Below are 16,079 nucleotides of genomic sequence, written 5' to 3'. Positions count from 1 at the left end.
AACTCAATCACTGTGCTTGTATCTTAAATTCTTGTTTCTGAGACACAGCACAACAATGCCAAGCGAGTCCAGTGTGAGAGCAAGAGCAGCTTCTTGTCCTGCTTGCTGCAGAGTGAGGTCACTGAAGGCAGCCAGATAGACTGGGTGTCGGGGCTTGAAGACTGATTTGGAGATACCTGAGGATGTCGGCGCCATGTGACGAGCAGATGCTGCACGCAAGACCGATACAAGACGAACGGAGTTGTCAGTCCTAAGAGTGCTGGGTCTACAAGAGGAAAGAAATTATTGGGGGTAAGAGAGGGAGGATGGACAGTATGGAGGCGTCAGCATTAGCTTGTTTTCGCTTACCCGCCTTGCTGTATGCAGCGAGTAGGGCGACCCGCTGATGGCACCACGCGACGGCCGATGTGGCACGAGTTTAGTTGTATATGTGCAGTTCATGGTTGTAAGCGGGCTGGGATACTGTCAGGGCATCAACACTTCGACAGGAAGACGATTAGGGTCCTCAACCAAAGCCTTTGGCTCAAGACAGTGGTATTTGGTGGGAAATGCAAATGCATTATCATTTCTATGGAAGAAGTGGCCGCATGTTCCAACCTCCAACCTGGAGGGTCAGGAGACTGCGTTCGTCAGACCTCTGGCCATTGACCAAGCTGGTAAGAAACTCTGTGGGTGTCGTGGGGACACCCCCCAGTATAGCTCAGTGGGTCGCCGAGGTGCGCAAACCGTCACACCACGGTAAGATCCAGTCTCTTCGTGACGGACTGTCTTGAATAAGATCCTGGGAGCGAACTAGCAGTAGGATACATTACTCAAAATGAAAATGAGTGTTTAGTTAATAATTGCAAAACACTTGTACGTCAATGAAATTCGAATCCATAATGTATTTTTTAAGGTGAAATAATGCCCCCTCGAAAAAGTAGAGATCGAGAGTACAAGACGCTGGTTTTAATATGGGAATACAAGAGCTATTATTGGTTCCTCCGTGACCATATCGGAAGCAATGAGATTTCTGGTACGTTCCTGTAGAAGCTGGTGGAGTTAAGGTGTACAACTGGGTGCATCAAGCTCATAGACATTAACCGCCGGTCCCTGGGATCTTAATCCTTCCGTAACATCTGCAGTCAGTTGGTAAACGGTGAATTATCCACTGACACCGGCCGGTTACCAGAAAGGACGAGGGCAACTGACTCAGTTGAGTTTCTTAACCAGTTGTATATACAATACGAACGGACAATACTAAGCACAAGCGTTGTGTTTAACGCGAAGGAAGTTCTCAAAGGCACCGTTGGGTAGTTGAACGTACATCCACAAAACCCATGGAGAAAGGACAATCCGAAAAAGGACATCTTAATTATTTAGTAGGAAATTTTACTGGACGATAAAAAAGAATGCCTCAAAATGGCATCAAATGCGAGTTAAAGTATAAGCAGTAAAATAGACTAAAATCTTGCACATGAATGCTTGGTACCCACACTTACACTAATGGACAGAAGTTGCTGAGAACGAGAATGACAAGTAGGTGATGAGATAGGTAGTGGATATTCGCATGCTGTTTTCTGGTACCTTGCGCCTGAAATCACCAAACTGATACAGCTGTGCACCAACACCCATCTCCAACCAACTTCAGGTTTGCCTGTTACAGGATGTGTACGTTCTTGTGATTAGATCACCAAACATCTTATCATCTTATCTGGTCGTACAGGCGCCGACTTTTCAGAATGTGCAGTAGCTGGACGCGTCCGACAATCCCACTTCCTTAGCTTGACTTGACAATCGCATGGCGCCCTCCAGGATCCAGTTTTTCTGTCGATACAGCATGGTTTATTGGTGGCTAGTAGTAACATCAGGAATCACACCAACTATGTACCCACAATGTCCAGGCTTGCAGGAAACGCTTCGAATTCTCCGCAGATGGCGTCAGAGGAAGAATGATGCCAATCCAGGTGGTCCTCACAGGACGAGTTTTCAGACTAGCTAACAGATGGACCCTTGTTACTGATTCTGATCTAGAAGTACATCCATATTCCACGAGTTATTTAATCCAGTGAGTTGTGGCTGTCGCTGTAGCCACTTTCATTTCGCATTACAACATCATGACCTCTCCTCTGTGGACCTTCCGCCAACAAGGATCTAAATTGGTCGTTAGTTTGTTCGCTAAGCTGCGCAATTTGATTGCAAACGTTTCATCAACAATCAATGTGACGTCATCATTGCACTAGGTTACCAACTTGCAGTCACCTTAGAATGATAGATCTTATCTGCTGCTCACACGAATCCAACTGGTAATAGTTTCATGACGTACCTGCGTTATTAGGAACATATCAGTAATTAAATATTTGGGGACGTTTGAGGTCTTCGAATAGAAGAAGCCAAGGTCCACAGCGGTATTCGTTTCTGGTATTCTGATATTCCGTTTCTGACGTCAAAATGATGTGAACTGGCTAGTATTGATCGTGTTTTGAAGATGCGTGTATGGGCTTCACCCACCACAACACCGTAACGGAGTATGCAGATACTACTCCCATAAACCCAAGCTCCTCAATCCGAAGGCCATCAGGAAGTCTGTTTTTTCAGCTGCAAACCATGCACCAAAGTGCAATGGTTACAGCTGCCACAGCTTCGTTTGCCAAAGATAAGGGCAGGAAAGTGAGAGCATTGGTCCTATCAACGCACTGACGACAAAGGAAGCTGGTCGTTGGCTTGTTCGCTGAGCTGGGCAATTTGGTTGCAAACGTTTCATCACCAATCGAGGTGACATCATCAGTGCGTAGTTGTGCGTAGCGGTGGGTTAGTGGTTACCACTAACCCACCATCTACGCTACCTGAGCTACCGACATTCTCCTCTATAGAAAACAAAGGAAGCTGTTTACCTAGTATGGTAGGAAGTGGGAACTACGCAGTTGAAGCGACAACTTCGATGCAACCCGCCACTGTCCGCTTGACAACCATATCTGTCAACGTCACTGGCCGCTGATTTTTCCTCGTCCCACGGTTCCCATCCGGATATGGCATTATCAACACGTATCAGTTGACTGGAAAGGAATTTCATGCTTGGGTGGCAAGTTATGGGCTAAGCGCCCCTGGATCGTCCCCATCTGCTGCAAGACTGGGCGAAAAGAGCCCTACAGGGTATCTCTGGCACACGAACTATATGACCTGACCAGCGTAACCCGTGGAGTGTGGCTGGCTGGCTATTCCCGGATATCAGCTGCGCACCTTTGCAATACAAATATGATGTTCCTACCAGATCCCCGCAATGCTTCGGGGGCATCGGAAGTTAAACGCAGCTGCATGCGGTTGCCACGTCTCCGATCCATGACGAACACATTGGACCGCAGCATTGTACATTCTACCCTTTGAAAGCCAGGCTGATGCCACATGGGCGCCATAAATATCGCGTTGGCAAACGCTGTATTGGGCTGCCCGATTGGAGAAGTGATTTTGTTTTCCACCCCCGCTGGGATTTATGAAGCTCTTCACATAGACGAGCTGTTCACATACCCCGTCTATATCTACACGGACATCTGACTCTCCGGATGATGGATCGACTTTTGTAAGTTGTACCAGAGAGCAACTTGGAAGCTATGCTGGACCACTGCTGTCCTCGCACATATATGTGATTTCCAAATTCGAACGATTCGATATCGCCTGTGTAACGTTTCGACAAGAGGATATGAAATGCTCAATAGAAGAGGCATATCACCACGAAACCTCCCAGAAGATTTGGTATATTTAACAGTGATGGTATTTGTTTTCCTCTTCGAGATATATTCAGCATAGGTGCTCAAACTTAGCTGAGAGATTCAGCTGGGTTCCAGATGAGTCTCTCGCAGAACCAAATTTGTTTGCAAATGAGCGTATTTCGCTAGCTGACAGTACTTCGGATGGCACCTCAAACTTTCTCACAGTATTAGGTCACAGTAGATAAATTCACCGTAACGATCAGTCCATTTTTAGGAGACGTAATAGAAGGCATTCGCTGATATCCTCCAAACAAATATGAACAGAGAAGAAACAGCAGGTTGGCCAAGGTCTCCATATATGGCACTTCCACAAATTTCGCTTTTAGTCAGACGAGCAAATCGGCACCTGTGATTCAAATTAGGATAAAGTACAACTGATTTGCAGTTTGACCCACAATCACTGGTCACTCACGAACATACAGCCATGTCTACAGAACATGGTGGATACCGATACGGGCTATGCGTACAGTAGAACCTCTGGTAGGTTGTCTGCGCACGACCCAATCTTCTAGGGATTGTGAGGGGACTGATTTCACTGTGGGTTGGATAGCAACATTAAATCTACTTCAGTAACTAATTAAGGAGTAAGTTTATGGTGAGATTCCAGGTGCTGAAGCTTAGTAAAGTGAATGGCTTCCTTGCTTCACCTATTACCTCGCAGAACAAATTTGTTTGCAAATGAGCGTATTTCGCTAGCTGACAGTACTTCGGATGGCACCTCAAACTTTCTCACAGTATTAGGTCACAGTAGATAAATTCACCGTAACGATCAGTCCATTTTTAGGAGACGTAATAGAAGGCATTCGCTGATATCCTCCAAACAAATATGAACAGAGAAGAAACAGCAGGTTGGCCAAGGTCTCCATATATGGCACTTCCACAAATTTCGCTTTTAGTCAGACGAGCAAATCGGCACCTGTGATTCAAATTAGGATAAAGTACAACTGATTTGCAGTTTGACCCACAATCACTGGTCACTCACGAACATACAGCCATGTCTACAGAACATGGTGGATACCGATACGGGCTATGCGTACAGTAGAACCTCTGGTAGGTTGTCTGCGCACGACCCAATCTTCTAGGGATTGTGAGGGGACTGATTTCACTGTGGGTTGGATAGCAACATTAAATCTACTTCAGTAACTAATTAAGGAGTAAGTTTATGGTGAGATTCCAGGTGCTGAAGCTTAGTAAAGTGAATGGCTTCCTTGCTTCACCTATTACCATAAATCTAGGATCATTCTGGAAAGCTGAATTTGTAGCTTGAGCATTTGTGGCGATGTCAGGTTCCGGAAAATCCACCATAAAGGGCGCAAAACTGTAGAAAGGGCTTTAAAAAATCAAGATGGGTGACTTGAATCAGACCGCTCAACCGCTTAGCAGACCACCCGAAAGCCTTGATGTGCAAGGTGCTAACAACAGGAACTGACCTACCAAGTGCGGGAACACAAGAGGGTCCTATTCGAAAGTGCTTAGGCCTCTACGTGTCAGAATCTCAGAAAAAACAACTAGTGCTGATACGCAAGCATCCGAGGCGAAAACCAAACGAGTATGCACGAAGCGGAACGCCCAAACAAGAACGCACTGCGAATGAGTGTTTGATGTCAGTAGGCGTGGGAGAATTCAGTAGCGAAAGTCAAAAGATCGTATCAGTCATGACCAGAATCTCCATACTGTTCGGTGAAGGGGGTAAAGGGAATTCAAGTCAATACTGCATTTTGACCGGATGAGGGGATGAAGGCTGGTTGTAAAATCACCTAGTCGAACTGGAATCTGTAAACGACCGCAACCGAGCATTCTACAGAATTCAGAGACTGAGGAATGAGTCCTGCCGAGTACTAGGAGACATCGTTCCAGGAGAACAAAAGTCATAAGGTCATAAGTGATCAGTTGAAATCAGATGATACAGTGGAAGCGCGGGACCTTCAAATTGTGGCGTTCTGTTTTGTGAAGGAGGAGCCGACGCTGCACTACAATCCAATTATTCAAAACACCAACGATCAATCGAAAACAGAATACCAGCTGGATGGAGCTCCTCGATCATCACCCCAGTTTTAAAAAAGAACGTAAGAACGTCATGTGAAAACCATCGTTATATAAGCCTGAGATCGTCCAGCTGTAGCACCCTTTCGGTGCCTAGCTGCCATGCCACCCGAAGGTTGCACAAGGGCTGAGATACTGCCAGGTTGCCCAAGCCTAGACATGGGAAGTGGTAGAGGTCGGGTTCGAACCACGGACTTTCCGGTCAGTAAATTCGCGCTCTAACCACTTGGGCCATCTCGCTTCCCATATAAGCCTGACTACACCGCATCTAAGGTACTCTCTGGCATTAATTTGCACAGGTTCATGGAGTACCGTGAGAGACGGATTCGTGAAAATCAAGCTGGGCTTCGACCAGTTTTAACTTGAAACAAATTTTTGAACAACACCACTCATTCAGACGTCACACATTAGTCGTTTTTCTTGATCTGAAAGGTGCTTTTGATTTTGTCGATCGTCAGAAGCTTTGGCAGTGTCTGGCGATCAAAGGTGTCCCTTCCGAATTTATATCTCTTATTAGGGCACTGTATGCGAACTCCTGTAGGAGCGTTCAAGTGTACCGCAAGCTTTCACCTGAGTTCACCACGTCCAGACAAGACTGCTCTTTCTCAGTGTTTGACCATAGGTGTCTCCGAAGTATTGGTCAGGTCTGGTAAGAACATCGGACCAGTATTGCTGGAGTACACAAGATGGTCTTTGGGAGAAGGAACGCTCCCGCGATTAATGAATTACTCACACTTCATAGGTTACGCTAGTCAGGACATGTGCTCCGCATGTCAGAAGGCCGTCCGCTTCATACTGTTCTTTTCGCACAGCTGTGTATTGAGTGGAAGGGACCGAGAGGTGGACGGTATATGATTTGGCAACGAAGGATGGAAACAATAACCAGTAAGCTTAATCGGGTCAACAACTGTCACTTCTTTAGATGGGGAGCTCGGAACTCAACTCACCGGTCGTTAATAACACTGGCAAAAATGACCTGATTGCGCAGTCAGTGGCGCCCTCGTATCAAAGCTATCGCCTTAAGTGCGTAGCTACCCAATTTTCGAACCAACTGAACATGTCATTTAAGGCTTGGCCGTCCATCTGTCGGTCGCTTCCACTTAACACAGGGCTGGCCGAAAAGAGCTCTCCGAGGCAGACGATCTTCTGGTATGCGGAGTACATGACCCAACCAGCGCGGCCTATAAAGCTGAGTGATTCATCTATCGCGGGAGAGTTCCCTCTTCCTAAGACTATTTGGCGTACCCCAGCATTACTGATGCGATGTTCCAAGCAGACCTGACCAATGCTTAGGAGACACCGATGATCAAACAATAACATCTTCCGTATGTCCTCTGTGCGTAGGGGCCACATGGTAGACGTCGACATTAGGAACACAACCTACAAGCTAACTTCACTTCGGTTCCGAAACTATCATCTGTCCGCATTTGTCGGAGAGCAAAGGTAGATAAAGAGACTCCATCGTTTTGTCCTACCATTGGTCTGGTTATTGATAAGTCAGTGAAGTCCGAGGGCCGCATAGTTCAGCATGTGTCGATGGTTGCGGAAGGACGTTGAATAGCTGGTGGCTGATCAGATGGCAGTTCGCCGAGCTTGGCAATTGGCTTGCAAACGTATCGTCCCCAGTCGAGGAGACATCGTCAGTGCGCAGTTGGGTGATCAACCACCAGTAAACACACCCGATATACCTATATTTCGACAAATTGACCTTGAATAACTTCCAAACTTGACTGCCCAATACACTCAGCTACCCAGTTTTCTTAGATGGATATGGAAGAAGTGCTAGAACCCGCACCAGGTCCGGAAAGTTTCTACCGAGCAATGCCGAATAAATTGGTGGCGTGTTTCACACGATCACTGGGGAGATTTTTCGCAACTCAATGGAGGAGGAAAACTAGCAAAGATGTGGACGGAAGTGGTAGTAAAACCGGTGCACAAAAAAAGGATCTAAAGATAACCCAGTCAATCGTAGATCAGTGAGCCTCATGTCCGTCCCGAGGAAACTGATGGGGGAACGCTTCCGGTGGGTACTAGAACATTTTAAAAAGGACAACGGTATGAAGATCAAAATGGACTTCTGAAAGAAGCATTCTGTGAAACGTTCATGTTTGCTATTTAGTTGAATGTGGGTAGCTCAGACAGTGTAGATGGTTGCCGGTTCGTTCATCGAACTGTGTAATTTGGTTGCACTTGGTTGATGGTGATTCGATGACTGGTTTAACTGAAGATGGAACGTTTGCAATCAAATCAACCAGCTCGGTGAAACAAACGACCAGTGTTGTATAACACGGAATAAGGGACGCAACTTATCGAGGGCAGGCAACGCCGATGTCCGCAAAGCTTTCGACAGCGTTCCTGACTGGTAGTGGTCAGACAAGCTTTTGTATTACGGGGTTCAATTAGAGTCCCAATAGATTCACAATCGATCACATCACGGACAGCACAGTACCAGTGCTCAGCACCGACGCCTCGCTGCCGTACAACCAATTCTATTAGAATGTCTTATTGTGAAAAAAGACTGAAGAATAGGGAAATGATAATCCCAGTCTACCACGGTCATTCTGGGATGCCTACACCAACATGAGCGTCGCTGACACCGATTAATAGCTATACTTTGCGGTGTCTGTGGTCATGTGGATGGATACGCGCACCTCCTGGAGAGTTGGTCTGGCTGACAGCACCCAAACTTTCGATAATCGCCTGCTCCACTAGGTCAACGTTTGACCAGCTTCCTGCTTGCGCCACTCTGGATACGACACGAAAACAGCACACTTTCGGCAGAGATCTGACATGAACAATACGTGACAAAATCAACGCCTCTTTAGTGCTGAACACACTCTTCGATTGAATCCAATGTTATACAGCCAAACACCTGTTTTCTGGTTGTTTCACTGCAGGCTGATCGGTCTGCACAAGATATGGATCCGAGAAACAGATTGAAATCCTGAAGACTTTTTTGTTCCTCTATAGTCAAGCCGACCCCCCGTGATTGCCACATCCACTATGCATCCATTTTATGAAAGCGGGAAATATTATCCAGTTGTCCGGGACAATCTCCCTCCTCGAATAAAGGCAAGTAAAAGCTGGCTAAAGGCCTCACCTTTATCCCCGAACAATCAGGTATGATATCATCCGCGCCAGGAGCTTGGTGGCGATTTAGGGAATATATATAGCCATAAACGGGTCCCCGGGTAACCGTCCAGAGTTCTAGAGCAGTTTGAAAACCCGACCGGCCGCGAGAAGTGTTGTTCAAAACGCGACCGAGGAGTATTTCCTTATTAAGGATGACCGCGCTAATTTTAGATAGTTTCCTTCACAGATTTTCCGAGAACAGGTCGAGGATCGAAACGCTTCCACGGCGTTCGCTCAAAGACAGACGATATTGCTCCATTTGGTTCAGATGCTTCAAAAATGCAAACCACTTTAAATAACCAAAACAACTCTCCCGAATCCTTCGGTGTGCGTTTCACACTACCGAAGTGTAATAACCTGCTAAGAGATTGGATGGGACCAAACCCACACATCATGCTTGCAGACAAGGCCATCAATGTGGTAGATAAACCTGTTACCTGGACAGTTGTACAAGTTCGGATTGGTTGGCTGCAGACCACATCACTTCTTGAACCGGGAAGGACGAACCAGCATTTGCCAACTACCGAATACTACGGCGGCGGCCTGATGTCAGGTTGTTTGTCAAGGGAAGAGGATGTACTGCCGCGGTGCGATCCGTACTGTATTATGGGTCAAAACATGGCATCTACACGCAGAGAATGTACGAAGGCTGTCAGTGCTCGACCATCGGTGTCTCCGAAAGGTTGGCCCGGTCTGGTGGGAACATCTTATGAGCAATGCTGAGATACATTAGATGGTCTTAAGAAAAAGCAACTCTCCTATGGTGGATGAGTTACTCAGACTTCATAGACTATGCTGGCTAAGATGTGTACTGCATGTGCCAGAGGGGCCTCCGTCTCACAAAGTTCATTTCACCCAGCCCTGAGCTGAACGAAAGCGATAGCGGACGGTCTATGACAACGAAACACTAACCATTTAACTCAGTCGGCTTGCCAACTTCTGCGATCCCCGTGGATGGGAGCCCCGAGAACCAAATCTTTCATCGTTGGTGAAACTGGTATACGTGGCTTAATCCCAGTCATTAGCGCCCGTGCATCGGAGCTATTGCCTTCAATGCGTAATGGCGCAGTTATCCGAACTAACTGATCATGCGATGGCTTCAACTTTTTGGCTGTATCTTCCATGCTCTCCCACCTTCCGGTCATCATCATCGTCATTGTCAGCTGCAAGAACTGTGTACTTGTCGCACAGTGGTTGTAGCTGCCACAGTTTCGTTCGCCGATGATCTAAGGATGTGGGATAGGTAGCTCATCATTAGAGGCGGAAGCTGATAACTTGGTTCGTAAATACAGCACCGTCAGTGGGCTGTTGAGTAGGGGAATTGAGAAGGGAGCTAACATCGAAGGCAATGGTTTGGATGCACGAGGGCTATTGACAGCGCGACTGGGCCATGTCTCTAACCATTCAGTTAGAGTTAGGAGTCCCCATCCAGGAAGGCGGCAATGGACAGCGCAGCTGAGTTTGCTGGTAACCGCTTTTATACTTCACTACCAAGTCATTGTTTGACCGCCTCTGACTCTCTTCCGCCCTTCACCTGGTTGTGCGAAAAGAACCCTTCGAGGAAGTGGGTCGACTAACATACGCAGCACGTGGCCAAGCCAGCGCAACCTATGCAGTGTGTGAGTTATTTTTTCCGAATACCATTCGATGTACTTCGGCACTGATTATCCGGTGTTCCCACCAGATTCGGTCAATGCTCCGAAGACATCGATGGTCAAACACTGAAAGTCTTTTGACGTCGTCGAGGCGCAGCGGCCAGGCTTCTGATCCGTATAGTAATGAACGTACGGCAGAATTGTAAACTCGACCCTTGAGGGATGTCACGCCTACAACACAGGTGACGTAGGTTCATGAAAGCTTCTCTGGCCTTCCCAATCCGGATGACAATTTAATCTTTCGAGAGACCACAGGAACTGATACAGCTGTCCAGGTAAACAAATGTGTCTACTACCTCAATCGGTGCATCCGCAAGCATGAGGCTAGGGTTCGAGCCCGCCTAGTCTTGCAGCAGCACTTTACACTTTGCAGGTGTAAAGCGTATGCCGAACCATGAGGCAAAATTATTTAGATTATCTAATATTGTTTGTATCACCATGGGGTACGATGCAAGAATAGCTATGTCGTCTGCGTACTCGATATCTGTGAGCAGACGCCCAGGGAGCGCTTCAACTCCACAGGTATTAGAGACTAGTAGTGAGTCTTCCATGAAGAAGGAAGGTGAAAGAGGACAGTCCTGTCTGACACCACTTGATGTGGTGAACTCCAGCGGAAGCTTCCCGTAGACCTTCACACGGCCGCGGAAGTTGGCGCACAGCGCCATTAAGAGGGTCAAGAATTTATGGGGGATATTTTTGCTCCACAGATACTGTCATAGTGCCTGACGGTCCAAAGAGTTTTCAGATCAAGAAACACAACCATTGTTGGTTGCTGGAAGCAGTGTCGCTGTTCTAGAATCTGTCGGATGGTGAAGATACGATCGATGCATCCTCTTGCAGGCCAAAACTCAGCTTGGTTTTCACGGATGTCTCTCCCTGTGTTAGTCAACCTTCGAAGGATAAGATCATAGAACACCTTCGGGGCGAGAAGGCCTAAGTGGTTAGAGCGCAAGTTTACTGACCGGAAGGTCTGTGGTTCGGACCGGCCCTCTGCCTCTCGACTTCCCATGTCTAGGCTTGGGCAACCTGCCAGTATCCCAACCCTCGTGCAACCTTCAGGTGGCACGGCAGGTAGGCGCCGAAAGGGTGCTACAGCTGAACGGTTTTTTTACATACTGCTGCTTCTACCATAAAAACGCCAAACCGATTCCTCGTCTATGGCCATTATTGCGCTCTCCCTTGGAGGATCCCGGTGGGTTTACTGTCAATGCTGGCTTAGTTTCTGATGTTAGCATCAAATTAAGCTGAAACCTCGTCCGCTTAGTGATTCACTAACATCGCCCACTGATTAGAGAGGTTCAAGGTAGTCACAGCGATGGTTCGGATGGGCACATGTGTGGCGTCTTTGTCAGTGCTGTAACTGTGGTCAAATTGAAGGATCGCTACACCACAGAGGTAGAAGTGCATGGATTATGTCAATAGTAGGTTGTCCATTTGTAGGCCTACAGTTAAAAGAACGTTTGAAGCTCCGTTAGCTCTGGTAAATTGAGTACGCAAAAGGACCGGAAATTCGAGATATTCGAAACTGACGGAATGACTAAGTAAAAGCGGGTAGGTATTTGACTCAATCTGAGAAAGGAGCACGAAGTCCAACGAAACGGAGTGCGACAAGATACGTGGTAGGAGTCCCTAAGAAGCGGCGGGTGACGCCCTCGGTATCAAAGGACACCTGCGAACAGCGGACCGTAAGTCTTCTGGTCTAATCGCTCACGACCTCATGGGCGAAGAGCTATTGGGTGAACGAAAAAACGACGACAAATGCCAAACTAAAACAAATTAGTGGAAACAACCAGAAGCAAAAGCGAAGGAAACCATACTTTCCTCCAAATCGACAGATAAGAACCAAGGGAATTTCCCCAAACCGTAGAAACACTAGCCGCACGGCATAGTAGTAACCATGCCCGGGAGCTCAACATAGCTCAGTAGTTAACGCGCGAATCTACTTGACAGTGTACGGACGTTAAAAACTCCTATATGGAAAAGACTTCGGGGATTTAGAAGGGTGTTATTTTGTTTAGGTTGGTAGGCAAGAGGAGCATAAGGCCCTTCGGTGAGATAGCTGATAGTCAAATGACCGAGCGACATTTACTTGTGTAGTGGGAAGGGTTGAGGAGGGCCTTCAGTGGACACCGAACTGCGCGAGCAAATGGTACTTCCCGGTTGCCTAGACCGATGGAGGGGGTTAGGTTCAGGTACCCCACCTTTGACTCAGAAGTCTGACCCACAAGGCAGTGGGAGAATGTAGGGTTTGGTTCAGGGACCATGCCCCTAGCCCCTGACTCAAACGTCTGACCTGCTCGGCTGCAGGGGGTTGGTCTAACCCGATGGCGCAGGGAGTAAGGCATTACTGTCCCATTCTTGATGCGGCTGCGCACAGCAGGTGCCTTTTGAACTGCACCGGACTCTTTGGTTTTAAAAGTACTTCTACCCTATTGGATGATGCGTCGGCGGTCACGGTCAACCGTTGGGCGAACGGAGTATGCGGTTTTCGGGGCCGACCTTTTGTAACCCGTCCTTCCTCGGCGGAAGGCAGTACCGCTGCTTCCAAAAATATGGACATGCTGGTCGCATGGGGGAAATACCTTACTTCCTTCACACTTCTGTCGCAGAGCACGATTACTCGTAGTACGGGGTCTCGCTGTTCCTGGTCTGGCTACTGCCCTTTGACCTTCCCGGTATGGTTGCACCTTGTGGAACGAAGTCCCAGCCAGTGTAGCCTACGGGATCATTGTAGCGGCCAAACCCGACCACCACGTCAAGGTGGCAATTTTAAGTTGGGCCACCTTGTGGTGACCGAAATCGTTGCAGCTAGAACCAACGAATCCGTAGTAGGCGGTCTAAAGCTAGTAGACTGAACTGAATGAAATTCCCAAGGTGGCATATCTTGGACTGTACTTGCTAACGCGAGTCCACCGCACGATCTAATGGGTGTATATTGATCGCACTGATACAGATGCGCCTGATGGACTGCCAAGGACATCAAGCATAGAACAGCAGCTCAGTTGTACACCTAACAATAATAATCATTCAGCCGTTACACCCTTCCGAAGCCTAGCCGCCGTGCCAGCCGATGTACGAGGGCTGATATACTGCCAGGTTGTCCAACGCTATAAACGAGCTGTTAAGATAGAGTCTGAGTTCGAACTATGGGCCTTCAGGTCAGTAAATCCGCGCTTTCACCACCGAATCATCTTGAGCTTGAGTGATCTTGCTTAGTTTGTGCTCACTTTCTGGTCCAACATATGTATCTCATTTCTATGGACCTCTCTCCTGTTATTCAGGCGCTGCAAATGTGTGCTCTTTGTGACATGTGCTTCCATTAACCAGTTTCCATATATTCTCATTTGGATTTCAACGTGCACTGTCAACATGTTCTCGTGAGAATCAAGTACTACTTCTATGATCGTCCACCTTACAGTAGATTTAGAGCTAACTTCTGCCCAAATCGCCGTAGTCAAAGTAGTGAGGCGAGCTACAAGTGCCATGGTGGGTAGTCCACAACAGGGTGCCGTGGCATATAAAGATATCAAGATTTTTTTTACCTTCACCCATCGACTGGTTGACCGACTGAGTCGGAAACAAGGCTGCTGAAACTCGTGGACCGATCAAACAGGCTAGATAAAAACATAAGTGGCGCTCACCTAATTGTCTAGTTTGAAGAGCACGAAAATCGTTCTATGTCGGAATGCGCCATTTTATACACTCTGCGACCCCCAAAGATTTTATATGAAGTTGTGTTCAACCATCGCTCAGTGGCATGAGTCAACTTGGGAGATGGAGGACTGCCACGATAGAGAAGAACAAAGACGCTGAGTACCTCGTTTCCTTACCGACTGTTCCCTGAGGTATTTCAGGTGCTAATACTTATACTACGGTGATGACGGTGAGCTCCGTAATTTCATAGTGCGTTTGGTTATCAAGTGGAAAACTGAAGATTGAGTTCTGAGAAACCACCATTGTTTATAAGCGCTTGACCAATGTAAGGAGTTAAAAGGACTGAATTCATATAGAGCAATTGATGGACTAGCAGGTGGGCAATTAGGAGAGGACGATATAGAGAAACTTCGAGCTGCGCCGTTGCTCCGTTATGTTGCTAATTTTAGTCAACTCCATCCACCGATGGGAAGCGAAACGATTAGCGCGTCTAACTGAAGACTAGTTACTCCTTATTTCGTGCGCATCTTATGAAAAACTTCAGACTCTGCAAACTCACTGTGTCAATTATTGGGTATGTAAGGTTGTCTTTGACAGGGGACCCAGACAAATTTGCCCGAACGGCCGAAGAAAGGAAGTTCCCTTCCACTCCAGGCGCCCGATCTTTTTGTTCCCCATGAAATAGTAAATTCTGGAGGTTATCATTTGCGGCTCTGTGAAGCATCCACCGATGCGCAGCAACAAATCCAGGGGGCTCCCGAAGGTATGCGCGAGATTTACGTGGCTGATCCACGTCTTCAACACTGAACCACGGTGAGTATGTAAGTATGAGGACTTACTATGCATGCAGATAGCGAGCGCAGCAAATACACGAAGAGCGAATAACTGTAGCCCCATACTTTTGCACTTTTGTGGACCCGCGCAAAGCGAGGAGCATCTCGCGGGACAATAGTTCCACGTGAGAGGCTCAGCGTGCCCTAGCGCTACCACACCTGCGATTGGCTGATGGGTGACCTTGAGCTCGACTTCATACGGATCCTGCAAGCAGTCGGCGGTAGAAGACGCCAGCGGCTAGAGGCACAATGCGTTTTTCTGTAAAACCCCTGCGGGCGAAATAAAAACTTTAACGACAAAATGTTGCACTTCTTGGCATATATGCGCGGACTGAAAACCACCTGCATCTGCCATCATTTTTTGCTATTTGTTTTAATCGATTTCTTTTGAGAATTATTAGCGCATATTCGGCCTTGAAGTTCGTCTCCTACTGTAGTAGCCGCTGGCTAATCGCACAATAAGATTGAGTTCTCGAAATCTACGGCATTTTCAGACTTGCCACCTCATAGTGTACAATGTCTATGTATAATCTATGTGCTGTTGTATTATTGAAAATCCTTTACTATGGCAATTTGTTTAAATGAACCAAATCCCCAGGTGAATAAACACCGCTGACATTGATTACCTTAACGGATGATAAAAAATCGCGAATCATTGATTACACGGATGATAAAAAATCGCGAATTGTGGAAGAGGTTGACTCACATACAATGAACCTAACTTTCAGGTAATTTCCACCGGACGGAATTTCCTCAACATTCTAGAATCTAATGCACGCTAATGCTAAACATCGTGCACGTTGACTGGCAAATTACAGAGTTTCTCATTATAGGTTCCGAATTATGCTAGAAAGTCCTCCGGGCCGGGTGATCTTAACCGACGCACACCACTAACATGCGGCTAGGGGTACACGATACCTAACTGACTAGTCACATAGAGCCTACGTCGATAATACCGGACAGCTGAACGATCTTAACCGACGCACACCAATAACATGCGGCTAGGGGTACACGAT

General features: G+C 47.2%; 1 protein-coding gene across 1 annotated transcript in view; it reads right to left on the bottom strand.

The window, feature by feature from the left end:
* T265_01259 (hypothetical protein) overlaps nucleotides 1-15,167 on the bottom strand; it is a gene marked incomplete at both ends in the record, with an annotated part of 28,716 nt that extends 13,549 nt beyond the window's left edge. Inside the window, 4 exons of the mRNA XM_009165244.1 lie at nucleotides 12-250; nucleotides 2,874-3,073; nucleotides 14,790-15,033; nucleotides 15,070-15,167. Of these exons, the coding sequence (XP_009163508.1) occupies nucleotides 12-250; nucleotides 2,874-3,073; nucleotides 14,790-15,033; nucleotides 15,070-15,167 (781 nt within the window). The remainder of the gene's footprint in view (nucleotides 1-11; nucleotides 251-2,873; nucleotides 3,074-14,789; nucleotides 15,034-15,069) is intronic.
* Between the last annotated feature and the right edge of the window lie 912 nt (nucleotides 15,168-16,079).

Source organism: Opisthorchis viverrini (assembly GCF_000715545.1).
Source record: "Opisthorchis viverrini unplaced genomic scaffold opera_v5_13, whole genome shotgun sequence".
In the NCBI taxonomy this organism is placed as follows: Eukaryota; Metazoa; Platyhelminthes; class Trematoda; order Opisthorchiida; family Opisthorchiidae; genus Opisthorchis; species Opisthorchis viverrini.
This window is presented reverse-complemented; position numbering and strand designations above follow the sequence as displayed.